This window comes from Harpegnathos saltator, unplaced genomic scaffold (assembly GCF_003227715.2).
Source record: "Harpegnathos saltator strain DR-91 unplaced genomic scaffold, Hsal_v8.6 scaffold403, whole genome shotgun sequence".
Lineage (NCBI taxonomy): Eukaryota > Metazoa > Arthropoda > Insecta > Hymenoptera > Formicidae > Harpegnathos > Harpegnathos saltator.
Genome location: NW_020230210.1, coordinates 567,433 through 594,795, shown reverse-complemented (window position 1 = coordinate 594,795; position 27,363 = coordinate 567,433). Strand labels below are relative to the sequence as shown.

The window sequence follows — 27,363 nt, the reverse complement described above, 5'->3', positions numbered from 1 at the left end:
TTGTGTAATTATTTGCAACCACCGTAAATGTCAGAGCGGAAACATTACCGAGTAGCAAGACACGCGGCAAATGTTTCATCTCAACCACTTCGACGGCGCAGAAAAATTGCACTCGCTCTGCAACGCTACGGGGCTAACTAGGGTAGGGACTAATAGGTCGGTCTAATGGGTCAATGCCATTGTGCACTTGGGAACGTGTACCTTCAACATAAATATCACGAGAAAAAAAGCATCTCATAACGAGACCCTTTTATTAAATTTTAATTACAAGGAAAAAATCAATGTCGCTTTGCAACGTGTCACATGGGTATGTATAAATTATTCCTGCTAGGTTATCGATGTGTGCAGGGGCATTCGCAATAATCTCCCACCAGCTGCACCGCGTACGAGCTTTCGTCTTGCTTGCCCGATCGCGCGGCAGCCTCCAACCAGGACACGTTCACGTGTTTGACGGTCTTCGGGAAGTCCGTGAAATCCTTGTAAATAAAAAAAAATGAGGTCTTATAACTATACTGTTTCAGCGGATATTAGCGACATTCATCAGACAAATTTGAGAAATATCTTCTTTCATTGTCGGTGTGACAACCATACGAGAAAAGAAACCATTTGCTTTCGTTGTGTAATATTTTGATGCCTTTTTTGGAAAAATATGTATTGGGTGTGTGAATATGACTCCGCCCTTTTTTGTTAAAATAAAACACATTTGTTTGTTTAGAAAATTAAAGAAAAGTTTATTGAAAGTATGCTCCATCTGCAGCTACAACCTTCGCCCATCTTTCAGGTAATTTATGTATTCCTTGCCTGAAGAAGTCCTGGTCTTTTGAGCTGATCCAATTATCAAGCCAAATTTGGATACTTTCGTATGAATTGAACCGTTCTCCCATAAGATCTGACTGCATCGTCCGGAATAAGTAGTAATCTGAAAGAGCTATGTTTGGCGAATATGGCGGGTGGAGTAGCACTTCCCAGTCCTGTCCATCTAAATATCTTTTCACGACTTCTGCGGTATGCGGTTTGGCATTATCATGCTGAAGAATTAATTTGTTGTGCCTATTCACCCATTCTGGCCGTTTTTCTTCCATGGCTCGCTTCAAACGCATTAGTTGTCGTCGGTAAACTTCTCCTTTAATAGTTTCAGAGGGTTCGAGCAACTCATAATATACAACACCTCTCTGATCCCACCAAATACAGAGCATAACCTTGGCACAGTGAATATTTCTCTTTGGCTGTGATGGGCCGGGTTCACCTGACTTTATCCAAACTTTTTGGCGTTTAGGATTCTCATAATATATTCATTTTTCATCTCCCGTGACTATTCGATGCAAAAATCCTTTTCTTTGCTGTCTTTGAAGCAGCATTTCACAAATTGTTTTTCGGCGTTCGATGTCTCTTTCTTTCAAATCATATGGAACCCAGTTACCAACTTTTTGAATTATTCCCATTGCTTTTAAACGTTTTGCAACAGTTGATCGTTCAGCATTCAATGCTACAGCCAATTCGGATTGAGTTTGGCAACAATCCTCTGTCAATAATGCTTCCAATTCAGCATCTTCAAATTTTTTTGGTGGTTTCCCATGTTCTCTGTCCTCAGTTCCAAAATCATTACTTTGAAATCGTCGAAACCATTCCTTACAAGTTGTATTAGATGGAGCATGATCACCGTAAATCTCCATAAGCAAACGATAAGTTTCCACTGCACTTTTCTTTGCAATAAAATAGTGTAATAATACTTCCCGCAAATGATGTTTGTTTGGAACGAAAACCGACATTTTCAAGTAGGGTTAAACACTTGTTGCTTACACTTAAACCAAATTTCACGTAGTGCGTTTGAAAGTTGACATGAAGTACTATCGAATACAAATATTGCCAGTTATTAGTACACGTTTACAATACTAAAAGCAACATCTGTTGGGAAAGGGCGGAGTCATATTCACACACCCAATAACATGTAACGGTTGAAAAGTTTGTTCGTTCGTTCGTTCTTGTAGATCTTATATGATCTTATTTTTATATAATTCGCGCAACAATATACTATAATACTACTAGTGAAGCATCCTTTCTCACCTCCGCATTTCCACAGAGATGTCATCTCTTAATCAACGAGAATTGAACCGTTATATTTCATCGATTTCATTTCATTTTACTTCTGTCCCGGATAATTATACTGATACAACTCGTGTGATATATATTTTAAAATATTTTATGCACACGTGTGTGTGTGTGTGTGTGTGTGTGTAACTATTTTACTTTCGTTACTTTGATCTCTGCGGGATATATTTTTCTCTACTACCAACAAAAAGAAGAACGAGCTTTATTGGATTATTATTGAAACACACATATGGACGATAAGTACTGAAATCGGAACGAAATCGACCTGAATTATCGACGCGTTCGAGCTCGGCGCAAACGGCGGAAACGGAGCTCGCAAAATCGCGACGTTAAGTAGATCCCATACGTCATATATTTCCATATTTGCCGAGAGAAGAGAGAAAATTACGACGTGCAAACGACGGCCGGTAATTGGCACTGACGATTAATTGGGCTTGGCAATTTCCAGGATACGGAAAGTGCTAAACGTTGGGGCGGAGACAGTAATGGCCGTAGTATTAACCGCGGTTAATCCAGTTACAGCCCTCTGCTCTTGCCTTCTCTATCCTTCCGCCGCGAACACGTGTTAAACGTTGCTCTCGTCCAATTTTTCCAAGATCTTTTGCAAATATTTAAGCGATCAGGCCCATTAGTCCTTTGAAACGCGGCTGCGAGAAATATAAATACATGAAAGAAGGTTCCGGCTTGAAGTCAAATAGAAAACCTGATTCTCGATGTGATAGTCGCAGTAAATGTTTTACGATGAACTTTTCAAAATGAAGCTAGAAAAGAATTTAAAAGAGAGGAAATTATGTATTTTGAAAGGGAAAGATATATGTGGTTTTTTCCTTTGCATTCCGACAGTCATGTTTCGCGATGGGACATACGTGCATTTTATTAGAGAATGACTCAGAAACTCACCTCGAGGTATGTCGACGGAATTTCCGTGCGGGCGTGGATGACGTGAGTCGAGTTGAATCTATTCTTGTGCGTCACTAACGTAGCGCCGAGTCTAATGCCGACTTGTTAAGGAAAGTATCAGTTTAGACATTATGTGTGCTCGGCTTTAAGTCCACTTGGAGGGCCAAAGGGTCGAGGCCGTGGAAGATATGTTGGAGGTTTCGCAAAACGTTTCACAAGAACGAGAAAAATGAACATCCTTGTCTCGCGGAAACACGGTAACAGAGGAATGTTTTAGTCAGATACCCTTTAACGTAGTGGACAATCCCTTGCGGGATGAAGATGCTCTGCGAGTCAGACGCTCCGCGTCTGGCCGTTGTACAACCAGACCGCAAAAACGAGATCTGATTTCTATACTGTGTGTAGCTTAGTCGCCGCGTGCTGCGTATCTCGGTCGATCGTTAATTACATTGCATGAACGTTGAAACGCTCGAGATGCCGCTTATGCGGCGTTCTCACTGTGAATTCTCAAAGATTATGACGCGCATCGTTTTACGACTCTGTGCCACTTTATTAGCATAACGCTGGAGATGATGTTGCCCTACGAACTTCGATAAATCGATCGGAGAATTGAGAGGGCGATAGAGAGATTAACAGAATAAGAGGAAAGGGGAGAGAGAGAGAGAGAGGGAGGAGAAATGGGGACGATAAACATTTACGAAGTTATCGCGCGAACGCGCGACCTTCGTAAAATTATTGAGCTTTTATAAAATGTCGAGCGCACGAAGATAACGCGATTTGCGTGCGTAATTCGAGTACAGCCGAGCGTGAATTATCATCTTATAAAATGACGGAAAAAAAGAGGATACGTTCTGAGCAGCTTCCGCACGCCTTTCTTGGCGTTATCGTTGAAACCGGGTGCGAGAATCGCTCGAACATCCTCTAGAACAACAGCGTTGGATCCCTGAAAAGAAATCTCGCGGTAGAGGTGTATCCAGTGTCGCTCCAAGCAAACCGAGATACCCTATAACGATAATACGTCATTACTTACGTCGTTCTCGGCGTCCGAATCAAAAACACTTGTCTCTCCTGAGGAGGATTCTTCCGCGTCCATTCCCCCAGTCAGCTGATTAACGTAATGATCCTCCTCTGGCTTCTGTTTCTTCGCCTGCCTCGCCACTAAATCCGATTCCTTCTCCTCGTCCTCCTTTTTATTTTTCTTCTTCTTTCTCTCCTTCGTCTTGACTACTGTTAACGAAGGATCCTCTATTTCTTTTTTAATGTCACGCTCCACTTTTAATCTTTTTCTCTCTGATCGGACGCCCGCGATGCTGTCGGAGCTGTCATCGTGCTTATCCCTTTTTTGTCCCTTGGAGAATTCCTTGGAAACGTCCAGCGGCTCCTCTTTGATTTTGCATTTAAGTGCCGCGGAACTCGTGGACGGTTCGTCATCGAACCAGCTCGTTATCTTTTTCATTTTTTCGGGACTAGGCGACGTTTCCGGCGAGCCGAACGATTTTTTAGTGAGGATATCCTTGACGTCCAATGATCCTAGTAGAAGACTAAAGTCTACCGATTCGGGCTTTTTTCGAAAGAGCTCGCGCAACTCATTCAGTGTCGTAGCCGTGGACCAATTCTTGTCGTGACGGATACGCGTCACTCGCGGAAATCGGATGCTGATGCCATCGGCGGTGTGCACCCCTTGATTCGTGAACTCGGCCCCCGTTATCTCCCACACCGGCTGTTTCTACTTGGCCCAAATATCAAACAGTTAACGGCATCTGTAGCCGCATATATTCGTGTTTAATAGTGCGATTAATGCGAATAAACGCGAGTTAAGAAAAATAGAAAGAGAAAAAACACAAAATGGTGTTTGTATAAAAATATATATAGAAAGGGGAAGAGAGAGAGAGAGAAAGAGGGAGAAAAATAACACAGGCCGACATTTTTAAAACCCTGAGACAAGACTATACTTTCCCGAAGGTTTTCGGTCCGCTGAATCTGAATCCGGCAGCGGAATTGCTCCATCACATCAGATTTTCGAGATATTCTAATCTGAAAGTGCAAAAAACACAGTTTTTCGCTATATTCGGGGTTATATTACAATTGTGTGAATTAATTTTTCTCTACAAAACTCGTTACAGTATCTGAAAGTACTACTCTTCGCCTTCAAAATGCATTTTGAATTTTTCATATATCTTATTTCTTCTTGGAGATATCGTCTCTTGAAATTTTTTAGTTTGGCGTTTTCGTTACTACCTTACAAAAACAAAAAGAAGTTAATCCGGCAGGTGAAAGTTGTGTAATTATATGTTTTTTGGGAAGCTGAATCCGAATTCGTTGTCGGTTCAACCCCATGACCATCAGGTCATGGTTTGTCCCTAACCTCAAAAAATAATTGATCAAAAAAAGGCGAATTCGAAAATCTGTTTTTTGCACTTTCAGATTAGAATATCTCGAAAACCTGATGTGATGGAGCAATTCCGCTGCCGGATTCGGATTCAGCGGACCGAAAACCTTCGAGAAAGTATAATCTGGTCTCAGGGTCTGGAGTTTCGTAAAATTTTGTCGGCCTGTGTAATCATAGGGAGATTTAAGTGATGGAAAATCGTAAATATAAAGCAAAATATTTAAATCGCTAATTGTCTCCTGAAATTGGTTTGTACGAATACCGAGATCGTTAGACAGTTGATATTGCAATGTACGGAAATTGAAAAATTCAATTCAGATACTGAGAGGATTTCTGAACAAGATTACTCCTATTAAAATAGTTTTATCCGTAATGAGATTTTCATCTCAAAAGTGGAACGTTGGGCGCCAATAAGTTAATTCGGTTAATTAGTAGATTAGTTACCTTGGGATCTTTCGCCACAAAATCTGGTACCATGGGTTTCTTCGCCAGTAACCAGTCCGGCAGTTTTTCCGTGTCCTTGCCTATTTTCACCATGTCGAGCTCGTTCTGGAGCGCAGCCAACGTAGCATCGTCATGTCCGGTGTGGACCTACCGCGAATGACGAGACGTGATGTAATTTCTATCCCGCGAATAGCCGAAAGTCAATTTAGCGTAACTATTATGTATATTTACTTTCGTAACAGTCAACCACTTATCACTCTTCTCGTCGTAGCAGCCCATTAAGAAGATCGACATCATACCACCTGTGAAAATTAGGATTCGAAAAAAAAATACTTTCAAAATAACAGGAAGACCCCAGAAATTATGAAATTGGCGCGCAAAGCGATATTTTGAGTTAAAAAAAACAAGAGAAAAATACTGTCATAATAAAATATTTCACAACAGTATGGAAAACACTTTTGAGAAAAAGAATAAAAAGTAAGAGGCAATAAGGTGGACGAATCTTGATAAGAAAAAGAAACTGTCTAAGAAACCGTAAGCATTTCTTTTTAAATTAAGAAGATACGTCGAAAGAACGAAGAAGTCTTATCTCAATTGATAAGAACTATCGCACGGTTTTTCGCTTTCGACGAGTTTATTTGACAGGCACGATAAACCTCTTGCGTCAATTTGATAAAATGTCGCGGATGGTACGGACCTTTGTTGCCTGTGCCGTACCATGCTCCAAGTACGACGAGATCTGCGCTATCGGCCATCGCGCCGCCGCACAAATAGTCCTTTTTTACCTTCAGCCAGTGTCGCTTTCCAGGCTCGTATTTGCTCTGTGGAAGCGCGTTTTCAATATATATATCGCTTTAGGATTCAAAAGGATGAGACGACGGCACGTTTCGCAAGAAAAGAGATTCACGAGAAAAAGTGCGGCATAAGAATTTGGATAAATCCGTGATTACCGGAAATTACAAATAATCTCCGATGTGATTGAAAATAATAAAACGAATGATCATTCACATAATTCTCGGCGATTATTTATTAACGCCATGAATTATTATTCGTGAACGTTAAATTATCATTAAGCATGAAGTTCTATTATTCATAATCGTCTATATGATATTCGAGCATATTCAATGATCAATACGTACATTGATATCTTTCAAAACCAATCCCTCGAGACCCTGTTTCAACACTTTGACAATCATTTTTGTCAAATCCTGCGGATCCTGAAACAAAAGACGAATCGTGACCCGCAATAAGATACTTGTATCGTAAATGTAAATTATTAAATCTTTTCTTTTTTCTTTACATGCACTTCATGAACTTCCGACAGCATTATTCTGTTCGGTATCTCGGTTATCCTGTCTCTCAAGATTCTTCTACGCTCCGACATAGTTCTGAAAAAGGACAAGAGAGGAAAAATCAATTGTATCTGGGATGTAAAATTATCACATATTTAAATATACATATATATATATATATATATATATATATAATTAAAACAAAAAAGAGTCACATCATAAAATATTTTTGAAATACAATATTTACTTATTCATTAGTATTTCGCCGTTGTAATACAAACAATCGAATACAAACAGGCATACGTTAGCATTCTTGAACTTGGCTTTCTGCAAACAAGCTCAATGAGATATTTAATCATCATCACTTTTATATAACTGACTCGTTCTTTTTTTACCTTGTGTATTCCTAAAGTACCGAAAGGCAACGGTTGGCCCGTTTCATTATCAACCATGAGGATCTCAGAATCGAGGATCAAATCGTCACCGTCGGGAAATGCTCGCGCTATATAATCCTTGAAGAGATTTACCTAAAAAAATTAATTATTCCAATACCTGAAAAGCAACTTTCAGAAGCCGGAGTTCGAAAGAAATTGAATCGTGATATTGGCTTCGTTCTCTTGATTTTGTCGTTGATGTTGATCATCTACCTTATGTGGCATGACTGGCTTAAGAGATCTGCTAAAGTAACGAAACTCGTTGCCGCTCTTGTGCACCTGCACGCGCTCGCCGTCATATTTGACCTCAGATAACATCCCGTTCGGGCACTTTCGCATCGCCATTTCCACGGATGTGCACGCTTCCGCCTAATAATTGCATTAATTGGACGATAACGACAAGTGGGATTATTATCGATTAAGTGATTCGCACTTGTCACTTCTTAATGAGACATTATCTGTTATTATCTATCTTGTGTCTCAACTTTTCTTTTGTTTTTGCCTTCAACTTTTGAATGCAATATAAATCTTCCTTATCCAAATAATATCCAAATAATAAATATACTGAAAATGAAAACAATAACGATGTACCAGCATAGGCAAGACGGGCGTCATTAGCGAAAGGGCTACTTTATCGCAACTTGAAGAGGGCGAGCCCGAGATAGATGATTTATCCTGATCCTTTAAATCAGGCCAAAAACGCCGTACCACCGTTTCCAAATCACGTGACATTTGAAAGGCCTTGTACGCGTCCTCGTGGATTCCTTCCAGACTAAACGTAAGCAATATAACGTACGAGCGATATATTATTATTACCATTGATTCGGCTGGTAGAGGTAAACTAGGGTTAAAGGTACAGGTGTTAAACACTCACATGTGTTTCGGACCGGCATTGATACGCAGATCGTGCTTAACCAGACGCACGATCATCTTGAGGTCGTTTGCGGTGCATCTAGAATAATGACGATAAATCGAAACGTGTAAAACATTGAAAATGCAGATGAGATGAAGTAAGTGGCGACAAATTAAACGCGATCGACTTACTTATCAATGACAGTTCGGAAATGTTGGATTTGTTCCTCTTCTTTGGTTAGGTGCGACAGTCTTTCCAAAAAAAGGTCAACCTAATCGTAAAATATTTCATTAACCAACATGGAGAGCGGAAGCAGGTCTCCTCTCTCGTTGACAGTCTTTATTCTTTTTTTGCTTTATTATTTTGAAAAGAAAGAAGCACGTAAACTTTGTCAGATTTATAGTTTGGATTTCTAGCATCCTTCCTTCGTTAGATTAATTAATGTTCTGTATAGTTTTGTAATATAACGAATTGTTTTGTCGTTTATTTCATTTTATGTCTCATTTTTCTATTGACTGGTTCGTTTATTTTCTCGATCGCTTTGCGATTAACCGAGTTTCGCAGAGACTTACGTCTTGGATCGTCAACACACTCTTGGCACAAGGCGACACGGCGACGCTGTTCTCAAAGAACACACTGATCGTCTCAGCTACGTCGCCCTGCTCCAGATGCTCTAACATCGAGTCCTCATCCTGAAGCAACAATCGCGCAAACAGCTTTATGAGCTGCTTGCTCTGCAGATTGTAAATTCTCTTTACAGCGCCGGGTAGCAACAGTTTACACCAGAGTACGACGTCGCCTCTAAAACCGTCTGGGGAAGAGACCAAGTAGAGAAAAAAAATAATTGTCTGTTCTTCAAAGTGGTTCAAAAATGAAGTCGCACCGTACTTAAAGTTTTTATTAAGTGCAGTTAAAAATTTTAATTTTAATTTAAACTTAACTTATAGTGCATTCGTCGAGATAAAATTCGAGATATATTTATTTATTTATTCATCGTCCATCGACGGTATCAAAACTTATGCCAGCAATCAAGAAATTGAAATGAAGTTTGTACGCGCCAGAAAATCGGTTACGAGAGGAAACCTTTCATCGTCCGACCTGAAATCGACGTTTCGCGATTGAGTTTACACGGACGACGTTTCAGCATGTCTATAAGTATATTCGGCAATTCAACAAAACGTACGACGCACGCCCAAACTCTCGCATGAATCCCACATCTAGATGGACACATACAGTTTACGAACGTGCACTTATTTATTAAACATCCGATAAATCTGTCAATATAGTCCCTTTCCCTCTCGCTCTTTTAACAGTGGTTTAATCATGACATCAGGAAAAAAAATATAAAAACGATAAGAATTATGTAATATAGCGTGCAACCATTGCACGCTATTGTTGGATTAAAGCCGGACCGATTTTTCTCAGCCTGGCAACAACCGGTTTGCCTGCATTTTGATAATTACATCGACAACGAACGAACGACCAATAATTAATCGTTAGTTCATAATTGAGATAAATTCCTCGTGAAAAAGCACACGACGATGCGCGAAGAATTTCGCATGAATTGCGTTCGAGATCCTCAACATCATCATCATCGGCGAAAATAGAGCAGCCGTCTGCGAGATTTGAACACAAAGTATGCGGCTTTTAAGCCGCACACATGCTCACGATCCGAGATCCATTATCACCGACAATCGATGTTGATTCGAGCGGTCGTCGCGCGACACAAGCGGATCTTTCTCTTTTTCTCTCTTCGGGGTCTTTGAAAGTGCGTTTGCTCGCGTGTACCGTTGCGAACACACGCAAATGATTTTTAACACGCGGATCATGGCACGCAAGATTCACGCGCACACAAGAGATGATTCTCTCTCTTTCTCTCTCTCTCTCTCTCTCTCTTTCTATCTCTTCTATGCTCGATCGAAACGGCACGACCGCGTGTGATTCGTAAATAATGGTGCCCAAGAATAGAGAACCGGGAATCCGAGTCGGCAGCCCCGTTTCTTCGCGCGTCGTGCGATTGCGTTCACCTCCTTCGCCCGGCCGACTTTTCTCTTTGATCCTTCGCGAAAAAAATATCGTCGGAGCCAAGGCGCGTCGCAAAAAGCGACGATTACACGAGCGTACAGGCGCCGCATGGTCCCGCGACCCGACACCGTCATCATTATAGCAATCATCGGCTCGGACACACGAATATCGCGTATCGTTTCCACATGATACTCAACCGCCCTATCTTTCTCTCTCCCTCTCTTCTCGATGATTTTTGTATCGCGACAATTCCGTCAGGTCGCGACGTCACGCAAGTTCGTTCGTCAAACGCGAGATAATTCTCACACTCGATCGGACAAATTAACCCTTGGGTCACTCTTCTCCCCTCCTGTTCAACACAGTGCTTTTCCCTTAAGTAATATTTCACCGGGACTTGTGATCAAAGAGATATCATTTTGCAGACAGAAATTGAATTCCGCTTCCTGATGCAGGCGTTAAAAGTGCGTATTCTCTCTTCGCTTCTTCTCCTACTTCAATTATCTAATTAATTGCGATTGACGTAGCCGGTCCGGCGGTTTCGAGTTAAGTCGTGGGCGTTTCGTCATCCACGCCGACAACCCAAAATTAAGAATGAGGTCATCCGAGAATCGCAGTACCATTTGTCGGTCGGCGAAAGTTCCGCGAGCGGTCATGTCCGAGAAAGAAGTTGAATGATCGCGTTGGCGTACCACGTGCTCCAGTTGCACTTTCATCGATAACTGTCGATGCGATAATTGTGCGAACTGCTTGCATAAATTCCTCGAGTTTACTATTTGCGCGTCGCTCATCGGCCATAAAATTGGTAATGTTAGCTCGCTGTCGGACGTCGTTTTAAGCGGCGAGTTTTATCGTCGGAACAGAGATATCGAAACGAAAGAGAGAGAGAGAGAGAGAGAGAGAGAGAGAGAAAGAGAGATGACTGCGCGACATATACATCACCGAAACGCCGTTCATCGTTCGCCGTTCATCGACGGTGTCATCGTTCGAGACAGGGAGAAAAAAGATAATATAGCAAGCGGGAGAAAAATAAAAAAAGTCGTCGATGTAAATCACATGGGAACGATATGCGAACAAGTGCGTCCGTCTTGCCCTAGTGTAGAGCAACGCGTCGCGTCGTAATATCGCCGCGATATCGCGACATCGTAATATCACGAACGCTATCGTAATTGGTTGAGCTGCAAAAAACGTGATCATTCAGCTCCGCGGCGACGAGCGGCCGCGAGATCGCGTGAGGAGAGAGGGAAATAGAGAATGATAACGCTTTAGCTGGACCGGCCGCGAGAGAGGCAAGAGCCGCGGACGAAGGAGAACGGAGGTGGAGAGATAAAGACGAAACGAGAGGAAAAGAGGCGGAGATAGTCTGGAGCCAAGCTGGCTAACGTTCACGATGAGAAGGGGCTCGCCGTGAACGTTCGCCGAAGGAGCAGAAGCGCGATTAGGGGTGGGGACGTGCGAGTTTATAAGACACGCGGCCTCGTCGCCGAGAATCGATAGTTGCAAAACCCAAGTGATCGCGAAGTGTACAAAAAGCAAAAATCAAGCAAACGAAGGAAGAGGGAAACAGAGAGGAAGAGTCGAGAAAGGCGAGAAAGAGAGAAAGAAAAAAATATCGCGCGGGAATACGAGGCTGTCTCTCTCTCTCTCTCTCTCTCTTTGCTTCGGTGATTACTTAAGTATCACTAATCTCCGGCGAATCGAATGTGTATATAAGGACGGATCGATCTTTTCTTCGCGCTTCTATTTCACCGACCCGCCTGCGTGTTGTACAACACCAGCCCGCAAACGATCGACAATTGGAGTGATTCGAAATCCAAGGATCGGAAACGAAAAGCGTATTCTCTCTGATACGCTTGATCTCGAAAGGGAAAGAGAACGAGATAGAGTACAGAGTAGGGAGAAAGAGAGAGAGAAAGAGAGAGAGGATCATCTCAACCCTTGCGACAACAACAGTGAGTATAGACAGTTTTCGTGAAGGTCAATCTAGCCGACTCCGACAGAGTACAAATGCTGACGATCGATTTCAAATCCCGAAACTCCACAGCGCGAGATTTATAATTAAATCGATTAGATTAGAAAGGCTAATCCGAGAGAACACTAGATCGTGCTAGTAGACGTTGCTGGAGGTCGGCACACCGACACACAACGACAACGTTTCTGCAGGGTCTACGATTCGTTCGCACCGAGGGTCGTGCTTCCCTCGCGGATCTTCCAGGACGAGCTTCCGCGGATTTCACGGTGCTTTGTAACGGTTCTTTTCCTCTCTTTCTCCCTCTCTCTCTCTCTCTCTCTCTCTCACTCTTTCTCTGTCTGTCTGTCTATCTATCTGTTCGTCTCTCTTTCTCTCTTTCGTTGCCCGGCCAGATAACCCCGTAAAAATCTTCCATTAAGTGGCGGCGGCGGCGGCGGCGACCACTCGCTCGCGGTGTGGATCCCATTCGCGCGTGCTCGAGTGATTAATGGTTTCCTTGTATCCGATTCCGGTATCATATTTACTAACCGCCGCCCCCGGGTCTCGCCCCTTCACCCCCGGAGAAAACGCGTACGCACGCGAAAGAGAGAGAGAGAGAGAGAGAGTTGCGCGAAAAGAACGCGAATTCTCGCGAGGAAGAGCGATAACGGCACGAAAGATCGCAATGGAATGAGAAATAAAACAATGCGAAAGGGAACGACCGGCGGCCACCAAAGGGGTGTCAGAGAAGTGGATCTTGTGTGGTGTTTACGCAGACGAGAAGCGAGCACATTCGATATCCCCATTGATGGGATTGGTTAATATAATAGTCGCGGACCCGCGCAACTTCTCTGCACTGGTCTCTCCTCCTCTTCGCCCTCGTTTTGTTTCTTTGCATTGCACGCGACGACGACGAACGCGTACGAGGCGATGCGTGATTCATTCTGGTTTATTCCTCTGTCTCGTGGAAGTTAGCGATATTATCCTGCCTCTTCCCTTCTCCCCGTTTTCTTTTCTTTTTTCTCGCGCGTGATCCCTGGCCTTGAAGATTGCCTTGTCTTCCCGCTTCGACACCTGCATACTGTCTCCGTTTGACATGTCCGTCGTACATTTTTTTTATTTCATTTTACTTTTTACAACTGACGCAAAGCGCATTTGCGTGCACTTTTCTTTGCTTTTGTTTAACGCTTTCTCATGGATATTTGGAATAACATCGTCGTGTATATTTGTCGATTTTAGCTTATCATCTATTTGATGCATTATTTTTTATTATTATTTACATATTATTTGTTATCTGATATTTCGTTATTACCGCCAACTCAACAAAAATTCAAGCATATATTATAGGAAAAAAAGTTGAAGCCACTCTAATATGATATTTTATTGTTATGTTTAATATTATTATGATTATTTGTGGACAGATTAAACGAATTAAAATTTTTCCTTCTGATTCTTGTGAATTCCCGTCGTATCGCGAAATAATGAGTCATTTGGGACATTAACATTTTATTTATTTCCCTGACTAATTATTTGTATTAAATCCCCCTATCTGCGTGCACCAGCCTATCACCGCTGGCGTTTATAAGCTGGTACAAATATGTACCGTACGATCGTTCGGAAAGATACTCGTTCTGATCCCCTTTCTTCAAGCGTTATTTATCTGCGTTTACCAATCTGGATAATCACCGAAACGGTCGGAAAGTCCCTCGTCATAAATCATAAGAGAATTTGATACTCGATGATGAGACTACGTTATAATTGCAGAATATCGCTATCGTATATAAACCGATTTCGACAGAAGTTTCAACGATTGTCTAAAAATACATAACGTTACCGTTATCAGTGCCAAGTTAATTCATGTTTCCGGCTGGACTTGTAAATAATTTTACCATAGGTCGTCGAAGTGTATGCGGACTCCAAAACGATTACCGTCTTGGAAAAGTTATTCAAAAAAAGTTGTACATCTCATAAATATTGAGAAAATTAAACATATAATAAAAAAAGAGAAAAAATATCAAGAATAACTTCATATTTGTCCCTTAATTCTGCTTAATTTTATGAATTTTACCAATTTAACGCATTATTTCTTATTATTTATACATTATTCGTTATCTGATATTTCATTTGATATATCATTTGTTATATTTTCCTGATTGAAGAATCTGATTATTCATAGAGGTGTTTTCAAGATGAAATAAATTGCATCTACCTCCTGTAATCATCCTGTAAAATTTCGCGAATTTTTTCGTGTATCAAGAGGTTCCTTTCATAATGGATATCTTCCATCGCGGATTTGACACGTGGAATCGTTAATAAAAATTTCGATATCGCGCAACATTCTCGCGTCTGTTCACCCGACAGACCGATCCGACCCTTGTCGTCTCGTCGTTTCTAACTGTCCGCAAAAATCACCGACGTCTCGCGAGAATTCTGATTAATACAGCACTTACCAAATGTCCCCTGCTGCTCCAACGCGGATGTATTATTCTTTCGCTCTCGCTTTTGTGCGAAGAAAAAATAACAATGATAAGACGCAGCGCGATCTTCCCTCATAATTATTCTATCGCTATCGAGGGTGGTCGAGCTCGATCGTCGTGCGATTTTGTAATAACGTCATTGAAACGAAATTCTCAAACGAAACATACGAAGAAAAAAAGGAATAAGGATATGATGAAGGAGTAGATAGAGATATTTGGCAATTGTCAAAGTTTTCTTTTCGCTTATCAAGGTTAGCAAAACATTGTTGACATCGGTGTTAACCTCCACGTCGGAAGTTATCACGACCGTTACCAAATGTACCGAATGTGCAGACGAATTGATTGATTGTACCTCGTCAATACAACGCTTGCGGCGAGTACGACGTGCGCTCTTTTCAATGTGACAATATTGCTTGCATTTTCGTCCGAACTCTAAAACGCAAACTGGCACCGCATATCGCGATTCGCGCTATCAAAGAGAGAGAGAGAGAGAGAGAGAGAGAGAGAGAGAGAGAGAGAGAGAGAGAGAGAGCGATACACTCGCGCGGAAATAAATAGAAAATGTAAAATTCAGACGGCACAATCGGAGAGAAAGAGAGTTATCTTCTTCTCGGAATTTTCCACTAAACCAACCGAGCGTGAATCTCGTAGAGAAGAAAATTTATTCGCATTCACGACTCGTGTATATTCACTTTGTCTATTTCATCCCTTCTCGCAGAAGCAAAATAGCATCGCATGCGCAAATCGAGCGCATTCGAATTAATCGCCGTACAAATAACACGACTATAATATTTGCGACACGCGTTTGAATAATAGGCGCACCGTAAATAACGTAAACGGCTTGCGCCTACGATCTTCCCAAGATTCCGTTTGATTCAGCAGCTCATTACTACCCCATTCGAACGTTCTTCAGCATATACGTGAATGCATGCGAGTTGCTTTGTCTGCATACTGTTAATTCCGTTATTAACATTACAAGGGTACTTACCACCCTGCGTTCTCCGCGTGAACATCTTCCTGATGATCGCAGTCTTGTCGGTATAAGCGTCGACGTCGGCGACATTGCTGCACACGCGTCGGAATTCGCGGAACGAGTCATCCTTCGACGGTACCTTGCCCTTTGCTCTCTCGTCTTTGCATTCATCCTTCCCTTTAGTCTCGTTTTTCTCTTTTTCGATAGTCGCGGTCTTTTTAGCCTTCTGATTCGAATTTTTGTTCGCTACCGCCCGCGAGGATTCGCCCGCAGCTTTCCGCAGTGTTGCAGTTTTCTTTGCATCCTTGGCCGGAGCTGGAGAGGAGAAAAAGAAGATCAACATGTTTAAGACTGCGGATGCAACATAGATAATTAAAAGTATCGTCACACGTGACAAGACGTTTCACGCTCGCATCATTATGTTGAAAATCACTCCGTCGGAGCGAAATGTAGAATAACGTGATACTGTAAACTTTCAGCGATATCGATGAACTTTTCCAGTTTTCCGAGCATGACGGTCCCTTCTAAATCGGGCTCTTCGAAAGTTACCGTTGTAAAACTCGCGCGAGGGAGAAAACTTATTAGAAGTCGAGCAAGTTTCGCAGGAAGGGGAAAGCCGGAAAACCTTTGAGCGACCTCTCGCCTACGATTACCGCCCAACTGTAGATCGCGTAACTGTTCTCGAGATAACATCCGCGACAAAGAGCTCGACGATTATCACCATCGAGGCGAGAGAGTTAATTGATTCTCAGCCCGATCATTGCGAGGAAATCGCGCGAGGGTGGCACGAAGTTTCGCGCCGATTATCAATCGGTAATCGAAGCTCAGCATGGCACTCGTGTGCATGCAAATAATTACAGGATCTCTCGAGCTCCTCCAGTTTGTCCAGGACGAGCTGCTTGTCCTCGTCGGACAATCGCTCCCAGCCCTTCACGTCCTTCTCAGGATCCTCGATTCGCTTGGTCGTGGCCCGCTGCTTGGCGAACACCTCGATGATGCAGGTCACGTGGTGCCATGCCGGCATCAGCTTGCCGTCGAAGAAGCTCACCACGAGCTTCCCGATCCGCAACTCGTCCTTTTCGATCGTGCATTTACACTTCTTGCACTTGGCGCGTCCGCTCTTGGCGCGCTCCACCACGAAGGATTTGTCCTGTTCCCCTTCCGCCTCTTCAACATCGCTCGACATCCTTCACCTGCCGCTGCGATCGGCTCCGACCGACACCTTTGTATGCACCTTTGATCAATCGCGATGTGTGCGTTACACATTATATCGGATTTTATCTCCTTCCGCTTTTGTCACCCTTCCCTTGCCCGCCCGCTCTTTTAGATGCTTGCGCTATTTGAAGACGCGTAACCAAAGATCCGCCGACGCGAACCCGCGATATCCTCGAGTACGGTAATTAAGCTTTGCATTAGTTTCACTTACAATCGAGCTCTCTCTCTCTCTCTCTCAGTCTCTCGCTCGCATCTCTGCGCAAGCCAGCTGCCGCAAAGTGAAGCGCGTTGGCTGTCGCAGTTGCGTAAGCCGTTGTAATACTCACGCATACATGCACACAAGAATAACGTAAGTAAATGTGCGTGTACGGAGAATATTAGGTGAATTATTTTAAATCGATGCACACACACACATACACACATACATACACACGACGGTGGGACAATTCGTGGAAGATTTACGTCGCAAGAATGCAACTTTGTCTCATCGTCTGATTTGAATTTTCGCGTCGCAGAACCGCGCAGAACTGTGAGCGTGGCGAAGCACTATGAGATTATACGTATCGATAAGATTAAGCTCTCGTTAATCTCGAATGAATCGATCCCAGAATATCATGGAAACACATCTCCCGACAGCATGGCGGGGTGATTGAGTGGGAGCTCATTGCGTCGCTTACACTGCTAATGAACGCTCGAGTCTCTGTCTTGAAGATTTCCCAAGCATTTAAATCGTACGACAAACGGAATCGATATCTTTCGAAAGAGGAGCATGCTTGAAGGATTCTCCAGGAATCTTCGGACAGTTCCGAGGATTTTGCGTGGCTATTGATAACGGATCATAGTGAACTATATATGCAGATATAAAGAAAACACAAATACGCTCATATGGATTATATTACGACAGTGATTGACCTCTTAGAGACCTTTTTTGAAAACATTCAAGATTATCAACATTCGAGATCTTCGAGGCCTTGGAGATTCTTGAGAATTTCTGTACGGAGAAAAATATCAGAAATATCCGATTGTTAATTTTGTTATCCGATCAAATATCCGATTAAATACACCGGATATTTGATCGGATAACGAAATTAACAATCGGATATTTCGGATATTTTTCTCAGTGTGCGTTTCGAATGCTTTAAGCGAAATGAAAAATTGAGACTCTCGTCTCGTATAATAAAGAACGACTCGACGTAGCGCCGCTACGTCGTGATGAGCGATCAGTACATCGTGAAGCACAAGACAAGATAATTTCAGAATTGCGCCTCACTCGCGGATCGAATGATCCCGCAGCGAAAGAGGAGCTTTATTGCATGTCGTAAAAAATCTTCACCGAATCTCGATAACCGTCCCCTCTGCCGTTAACCGATCGCCCTCCCCGCTATATGCGCGGCGATAAGAAGCGTGGGCTCCTTATCACGGTCTTACACCACCACCAGCCTGCGACGTAGGACCGAACATGCTAATCTAATTTTAAACATTCGCTCATCGGCATAATAATCTCCCACGATGTGCACGTATGAGCCACAGTAACGTTACGACAGATCGTAGAAGGGCGAAGCACCTGTTTCGAACGAGATCAGAGCAAGAAAAGAAGGAAACCGTCGGAAAACTTGGAAGTTTGGAGTAAAGCATTGCTTTCGCATGCTTGGAGATAATCCGCCGGCTATCAAATATGAAAACCTGAATCGACGGTGAACATTTACGAATTGATACGCATTTGTTGCGATCGACGTTCATTTTACGAAAAAATATTTATCATTAATATATTTATTTGAAAATTTTTAATTATTAAAGATATTTATCATTAAAATATTTATTTAGCGATCTTTATCATTCAGTCCCGCCGATTCAATGTTAAATCGAGAAATTTAGCGGAGAATCGTGCTGGGAGATCGTGTTAATTAAACATTCGTTAAATGAAACGTTCCGAAACGTGCGAAACACTTAGTTTTCGGAAATGGCACAAGGGAGAAGGTGACTCGCGGCCAACCTTCTTCCGCATCGCCTCGCGCCTACAGGTGGTAGATGAAGAGAGGTGTGCCTTGATAGTGCGCGATGGATAGAGGCGCGGCGGGTGGAGGCGGATTCCGCGTCGGGTATAATAGAGGGTGCAGCAGCCCTTCTCTGCTCACTCTTTCACCACGTGTCGACTCGTCGACAACGCAGACGGTAGTCGGTACGCACGTTCACGGTGCACGATAACGCGTAGTTCCACCAGAGTAAGTTACATCGCGCGTTGAAGAGCCTATTTCCTCCGGACATCACACTGAATCCACATGTTTGAGTCAATTAAGTGGCAAAAATGTTCCCTAAAGTGACGCATATCATGCGTAATTAATCTTGTTTCTTAATATGAGATTTGAGATGGGGTGGGTTCTCTTCGTGACACTTTTAACATCTGATTTGCATCGTCAAAGAATGTGGACTTAGGATGAACTGAAAATAAGCTCTCTCCCTCTCTCGACTGTATGTGACATCGGACGTCTTTGATTCGTTAAAAGCGATAGAAATTAGAATACAAGGAATTTTAATCGCAGAGCAATTATTCTTCTTTCCTAAAGGTGCCGGGCGAAATTCTCGCTAATTCTCATGGAATATTACAGTATTACAATATTATTAAATTATTATACATTAAATTTTCTTCTTGCTTTCAAAAAGAGATTTGCCGATTAATTGCCGGTTAAACATTATACGAATCCTCAGCTGACTTTTCTAATTGTATTCAGATGACATAATAATACCAGAGCTAGATATCACGCTCGCGATATCACACGTTCTCGCGGCGTATCACTTTTGTAGAGCATTTCTAATATTAATCGGACAACGCTTCAAGTCCTCTGCGAGCCTCTACGCGCAACGAATCCGCGAATTGCTTTCTAATCGTTTTGTTTGCGCCATGCGCTCTTGTGGTGTGCATCGTCATCATCGCCGTTATCTCTGGTCATTGAAAATTGTGGCGAAATCGATTTAGAATCTATAAATTATCGTTAAACGCGACCTGTCTCGCTCGCCAATGCAACGAGATCGCAACAGGCTCCGTTCAGTCGTACTCTTCTTCATCATATAACTATTTATTTTATCATTATTATTATACATATTGTCATTTAAAGTTGTCACTTATTTTATAATATTTGTTTTATAATGTCACTACATTTATAGTTATGTCATTGTTACATATGATTATTCTTGTATTATTATTATCGCCGCTGTTGTTGCTGTCCCCGGTATTTTGACCCGCAATGTAACAAAACACGGACTCTCTTTACTCCTCGCACGGAATCGAAATCCTCAATTGCGCCGCGTCACTTATCCGCAGATACGCGCCGTTCACAACTCCGTTTTTGCTGTTGTTATCATTATTGTTATAAGTACATGTTACATGCGTGACACTTGCGCATCTGACAATTTTGTTTTCGATAATTCACCGCTCGTCTCATTACGATTCTGTCGGTTATCACGTGACGAACACCGTCCGCCGCGAGTCCGATACGAGTCTATCATCGCTGAAAGGATAATCCGCGATGACCCCTTGACGCGCGGCGAATGCTCAGACCGTGCAAACTCGCCCGTTTGTCCCGATTTGTCTGCTTTCGTCTCGTCTGGTCTTCATCTCGATCACACAAAGCCGAATCCGAACGCCGCTCGCACCCGAAGGTCCTGTTTCCAGAGTAAATGCGAGGATGACGCGCATACTCTTATCTCGTACCACGGCGAGAAACCACGTACGAAAGGTCACAATGCATAATATTATCTCTACGACAATGTTTCTCCTACCTCTTTCTCTCTCTCTCTCTCTCTCTCTCTCTCTCTCTCCCTCTTCTCTCTATCAATGTCATTACTTGTAGCGAGAATTAATACACGCGACTCGCGCGCACGCCCTTCGTCTTTGTACCTTTCCGACTTGTTCGATCCTAAGAACTAGAAACCCTGTTGCAGACAGAATTCCGTCGAGAATCTAAAATCGTTACATTAATTCAACAAATCTTTTTTCTCAGGGTGGTTCATTCGTGAGAGTGACGTTTTTTTTTTTCTTTTGACACGATTAATTTCCAGGCAGCTAAAGCCTCGTTTCTTTCGCGGAAATCGATCGATCGGCGTTGATTCAGCAAAAGAAAGCGCAGCGAAAGATTTCTTGATACTCGCGCACGCGTGTCGTCACCTGTGTATGTTCAATGCGTTTTAAAGGCGCAGGACGTTTTTGCTTCGCAGAGTGCACGAGGTACGACGGGAATGACGGAGAGGGTGAACGCCATTGGAACGAGCTTGCGTCTGCTGGCACTGGTCTGGCTGTCCTGCGCCACCAGGTACAAGTTCTCCGCAGTCGCTCAACCGTTACCCTTGGCACCGGACTTCACGTATGGGGATCTCGTTGCGGGAGATCCAGAAAGTCTCGTGAGTATACATCTCATCTCGTCCTGTGCTCGCGCTCATGGAAGAGCAGCAGCCTCCCTATTCGTCCCCATTCGACTCACTCGACTCGTCCTCGTAGATGCTGCTGAACCGTCTGAAGCAAGTGACGGAGCAGAAGCATCGAGTAGTCGAGCAGGAGCACGAGATCACCGACGAGCAGATAAATATCGAGGCGATGCTGCAGGCGAAAGCGATGGAACAACAACGCGGTCAGACGGACTACCCTGTGGAGGAAGCGGAACCAGAGCCGGAACCGGAGCCGGAAGCGCTGCCGGTGCCCGCGGCGATGGTCCACCGCGGTCAGCAGCAGCCGACGTCGGGCAAACGGAAGCCAAACAGCGGCGTCACTTGTAAGTATACCTTCTAATACTTGTGTCTTCCTCAAGGAAGAGAAAATCGCCGTTACGCCGATTCGTCCGCGTACGCGCTGTTATCGTTTAAGTTCTCCAGAGGACGCTCGTTAATTCGTCGTTAATTGGATCTCACGGAGCTGATAACGCTCTCCGTGAGAGAAAAAATGAGATAAATCTCCCTCAGAGGTGTACAGTACTCGTAAATGTAAAAATAGACGAAAGATGTTTAATCATCTAATCGAGAAACTTCTTTCAAGACCCTCCTCGATAGTTCTACTTGAATATCTTACAACTAGAGCGAGAAATGAGAAACTAATTAGAAAAATCAATGATCTAATTCGAATTCTAAAAGAAGTCCGAGACAACGGACAGCTTTCTCGACTTACAGATAACTCGTGAACTATTTTGTCAAAAACTTCCTCCTTCAATACTGATCTCGTGTACCTGCGACTGTCATATGCAATCGGATGCATTCGGACGGTGCTCTCGCTTTCTCAATGAACAAATTTGTATCGGTGATACAACGAACATATCTTCTTGTTTCTGCGCACTAAGATAAGAAAAGGAAGCAGAAGACAGAAAGGAAGCAGATAACAGAGCGTTGAACAGAAGCTACAATGAAGTTCGTTTGCGCATTACAAAGAAAGCGCGAAAAATAGGAGAGTCTCGGACGTTCTCTCTTTGTATGTTCATGTTAAATTGGTAACATTAATTATGCTTCAATTGCTTTACTTTGCAAAGCCACGGGAAGAATCGGTGTCATGAAATCTCTTTCTCTGTGCGATCGCGAGGGCAACCGACAACATTAATATGGCCGATTGTGCACAGTATACGCGTATTAATATATATATATATATATATATATATATATATATAAAGGGAGTTGCGTTCGATCAAAGAGGATCAAACGATTTATTGAAACAATTGCCGCGTGACGCATCACGCGTCGCACGTCTCTCGATTAATTCCTCGTACGATTAGAGTCCGAAAATGTCGAGTCGATCTCGCCATGGCGAAAATCGTCCAGCAGCAATGCTCTCGGAGTTCTTTTGCGATTATCACAGAAAGAATTAAATTCGAAATTGATACGATATACAAATATAATTAAATCACGAAGTTGGTACGATATAAATTTAATTAAATTGCGAAATTGATATAATATAAATCGTAAAGTGAAATTTCTTAATCGAAGTCAGATGAACTTTACTTTCGCGAGATACATCGGCTTTTAATGACAAAATACGATACGAAAGGAATGGAAAGTCACGACAAATTATAAATTAGTTTCTTCGTCTTTTTGAACTTCTCGTTAAGTCGTTCGTTTTTCACACGTTTCATTTCCTGACCTTTACACTTGTCGTAGCTATCAACATTGTTATCATTTTTATTGCGGCCCCCTTTAATGTTTTCGTGATAAGAGAAAATCGACGGCGAATCGTTCGGAGAAGCCGACATTAAAATAAAAATATCGAGCGTAGAGGATAGCCTGCATGTCGGCGTGTCAGACGTGTGACACGTGATACGACATGACACACAACACAATGTTTTTTGCTCAAAAAGTCACAGTCCAACGACTGCTCGCGAGCATTTACGACACCCTGCTGCCGAAAAATTTCTTTTACGCGCACACATCGCGACGTGTCTGCGGAACGAACGCGCGAATAACGAATCGCGATTCGTATTTTTCCAGACATGTCGCTGTGCCACTTCAAGATCTGCAATATGGGACGTAAGAGGCAATCACACTAGAAACGAGGCGAGTCGCGACAGTTGGAAAAGGCGGGCCGGCATGACGAGGACCGGGCCGAAGAGGTCTCATTGTGCTTTAAGAAACACAGTAAAGATAAAACACAATAATAAAACATAGCTTGCAACGGTGAATTGAAAATTGAAGCGAGGAAGATAGCAAGGACGAGCTCCGCTGGGACTTTAAAGCCTCGAATATTCGCGGTTCGAATTTCTTGACGAGAAAATCGATGAAACGTGAGGAAGGAAAGAGAATGAGAGAAAGGGAGAAGAAAAAATCAAAAAGAAGGAATGAAAAAAGAAAGAGAGAAAAGTACACGCAATTTGCGCTAAAAAAGAAAACAAAAAAGAAAAATGTGTCCTCAAGCGTGGAAATTATCGCTCCTCCTTGCTACCCCTTCGGGACAGTAATTGTTACCAGTATTACAAGCGAATGCGCCATACGGTGAATCTATGTCGTAAAATTTGCGGCGTGGTATTTCGAGTCGAAAAGTACGGAAAAAAATATGCGACGATCGCTTTTTCGAGCGCTCCTATTAACAAGTGTCGATCCTCATCAGCCTCTTCCGTTAGCGTTTAACGGGTATCATCGGACGCGAGCGAAACGACGAGCCAGCTCCGTGTACATGTGTATGTGTGTGTGTGCGTGCGTGTGTGTGTAAACAAGAAAAAAATTGAAAAAATTCGCCAAAATGTCAGAACCGTCCTCGGCTGCCGTGCAGACGCCACTGTCCGACTGGTTCGGACGAGGGAGAAGGTGCGCGAGCTATGGCTGTCCGACAATGGGTTTTCAGCGATAACAAATATATTAGACGAATCATATCGGGCGAAACGGATAACCAGCGAGATCACCAACGTGATATGCATTAACATTTAAAATTTTCGAGAACGCGCAAATTGCGATCGAACTTTTCCGGATTATCGGTACGGTCCTAAACAGAAAAAAATTCCCGTTGATAAATTCGAAGTCGAGAACTGTCGAGAGAGAAAAAGCGGAACAAACGACGGAACGTACACGAGACATGTGGAAAATTTGCAGTATAAAGGAAAAATCGAACACGAAGGCGCGAACGCGGTGCGATGCACGCGATAGCGCGAAATTACGTGTGTACGTCGCATACGCAGTGACGCACCGCGGGAAAAATGCCGATACGTCACGTTTCCGAATGCGATAAATATTTCATACTTCGTTGTTCCAAATAGATAAACACGGACGAACGGTCAAATGTGTTTGCGTGTCAACAATATTAATCGCTCGGCAAACGGATTAGATACGCATCAATGCGATTCGTAGCGCGTGACCGCGAGAAAAATCCTTCCAAAAAAAAGGAGAGGAAAAAAGAAATTGCCGCGCATCCAAGGAATATCGGAATGCATCTCCATATAACAGAGTCGAAGTTTACCGCTTTACGATCCCATGTTCTATCGCTTAATTAACTAACTAAGCCGCGCGGCAGCGAAGAAACACCATCGAGAGTGCGTAAAGAGAGACGAACGAAGAAGACAGATTACGAAAGAGGCTTTTTGCTTCTCACTCGCGCATCATACGCGCGCGCGCTTGCGACGTAGAAATTTTATTTAGCACGGAGACGCAGTCTCGCGGCTGTGTTTACGCGAACTAACGTATAATAAGAAGCGATATATATCGCAACGTGTGTTGCTAAATACATGACCGCGAACGAAAGAAGAAAACGTAGGCATAACGTAGGCATATCCTGCTTCGACAATCGATCGATCGCGATCGAAGTTGTCGAAGTAGGCCTACGATCTCGCATGTGTATACGCATATTTATTATTATTATTATTATTATTATTGGTATTATTATTGTTATTATTATTATTATTCATTAATTTAGTTAAGCCGAAGGAACGCGCGCGCCGGATCCTTCCTCGAGTGTGCGTGCGTCGCGCGTGCTTGTATAATGTAATTATCAATTATTGGCCATCACTTTGGCGAGAGAGGATTTTAATAAAGTCATCGTTGCTTTCGTTGTTATCGCAACACGAGAAAATCAGTCGTCGTATTGGTCGTAACGAATCGCGCGGGTGTCACGAAGTCGACGCGAATTTGGGGCAAGGATCCAGAAAAGCGCTCGCGTTCCTTCGTTATTTATGAATCGTCGTACCGGGTGATGTCATTTCTCAGAGAGAAACTTGACGCGTCGTTCTTTATATTTATTTAGCGCTTTGCATATATCTTTTGTAGGTCATTTTGTATATCGCGTACACGCCCTGCCACGCGTTTTAATTCGCACAAAACCGCACGCTTCCTTCCTTCCCTTTCCCTCTGCTGCAAAGAATCGGACGAATGTCGCGTCGATCCGAATTTTTCAAACCTTCCGACTCGTTCGCCAAAAAAGAGAAAAAAGAAAAAAACAAAAAGAAAAAGAAAAGATTCGAAGCTCGAGCGGACGTTCACCCTGCCGTGTGAATCCACGCATGTATTGCGCGCGAAAAGTGGTAACGATGCTAACAATAAACAATATATATCAAACCATCGCGTAGCTTCATTTATTTGTCCCTGACGATTTATTTCAGTAAAACCTTGAACAACGAATTTCGTCGAAAATTGATTATTTTTATGAAATATATTCATGAATATATTTTAAATTAATTGTAACCACGAATAATTATTGTGATTTTTCACTGAGAGAACCTTGTTCACGTTAAATTTGACGAATTTTACTCATTTTTTTATATCATACGACGCAATGTATGTATATGTTATATAAATAATATTCGTTCCCGTAATATATATCGAGTACAACTACGTAATATCTGTATTGTAACATACGCGAGTATAAAAATTAGGAAAGAGCACTGTCGCGTCATCTATAGGAATTGTCGGGAAAAAGTGGCGGAAGAAAGTTACTTTATCGATAGAGACTTTTGGTTCCGCAATTGTTACTCCGCGTTCACTGATCTCCTCCTTGAAAAAATGTTGCAACTAGCAGATTACTTATAAAGAATCTATTATAATACAATAGACATCAAATAAGAATCTATTATAATACAATAGACATAAAATATAGTAACATACAAAATAATATAGAATTAAACGGAATAATATAAAATTATGCAGTATTATATGAAATTATATAAGGTATTATAGAAGAATATAAATATACAGACGAGCACTACAGCTAGGAATTATACCGAGAAACTACGAAACTGTTTTGTTGCATTTTTCTACTTTCCACTAGTCGCAATTTTCTTTCTTCATATAACATCTCGATATACAACTATTTAGTTCCGAGTGTAATAAATGCAACGCGGTACAGCTAAAAGGAGCAGATCTCTAAATAAAACAGCACTAGCTTCCGTAACCAGCAAACCTGAAAGCAACATTATGTCCTAACTACGATAACATAACCTCCAATGGACTGACATTTTCATGCTCCATGTCGCTTCCTTCGAAAATTCATTCGATAATAGTATTTATCGTAGAAACCGATGATCCGTATAAAACGCTTACCAATCGCTGATTTTTATGTCACCTTGCCGACAGTGTACAAACTTAAATTCAAACACTCGGTAAAACAATAAATACGATATAATATGTTACGGCGAATTTGGTATATCTCGCGCTAATCGTTCACTGCCATTTTGTAGTGGTCGCACTGCTATCGTAAAAGTAAAGCCCTAAACACAATGTCAGGCAACAGGCAATAAAAATAAAAATAGACCGATCACAATAGATTATTCTTGTAATAGTCGATTGTGATTGGTCTATTTTTATTCTTATTGTTCCTGTTGCCTGGCATTGTGTTTAGGGCTTAAAGATCCTATATG

The 27,363-nt window shown here is 42.5% G+C and overlaps 2 protein-coding genes across 2 annotated transcripts; one reads left to right on the top strand and one right to left on the bottom strand.

Annotated features, from left to right (window-relative positions):
• Nucleotides 1-133: 133 nt before the first annotated feature.
• On the bottom strand, nucleotides 134-27,187 carry DNAlig3 (DNA ligase 3). The gene is made up of 19 exons (XM_011140383.2): nucleotides 27,047-27,187; nucleotides 16,703-17,078; nucleotides 15,860-16,159; nucleotides 8,994-9,232; nucleotides 8,613-8,692; nucleotides 8,443-8,520; nucleotides 8,160-8,340; nucleotides 7,782-7,937; nucleotides 7,530-7,661; nucleotides 7,382-7,461; nucleotides 7,143-7,230; nucleotides 6,982-7,059; nucleotides 6,540-6,663; nucleotides 6,074-6,144; nucleotides 5,843-5,989; nucleotides 4,040-4,735; nucleotides 3,858-3,952; nucleotides 3,010-3,100; nucleotides 134-476 (listed from the first exon to the last, which is right to left on the bottom strand). The coding sequence occupies exons 2-19, from the start codon at nucleotides 17,028-17,030 to the stop codon at nucleotides 333-335; spliced, it is 3,108 nt and encodes a 1,035-aa protein (XP_011138685.1). The 5' UTR covers nucleotides 17,031-17,078; nucleotides 27,047-27,187; the 3' UTR covers nucleotides 134-332.
• Nucleotides 19,178-25,008, top strand: LOC105182724 (uncharacterized). Its single transcript, XM_011140372.3, has 4 exons — nucleotides 19,178-19,281; nucleotides 21,272-21,454; nucleotides 21,552-21,822; nucleotides 23,516-25,008. Exons 2-4 carry the CDS (start codon nucleotides 21,293-21,295, stop codon nucleotides 23,572-23,574), a joined length of 492 nt encoding a protein of 163 aa, XP_011138674.1. The 5' UTR covers nucleotides 19,178-19,281; nucleotides 21,272-21,292; the 3' UTR covers nucleotides 23,575-25,008.
• Nucleotides 27,188-27,363: the final 176 nt, after the last annotated feature.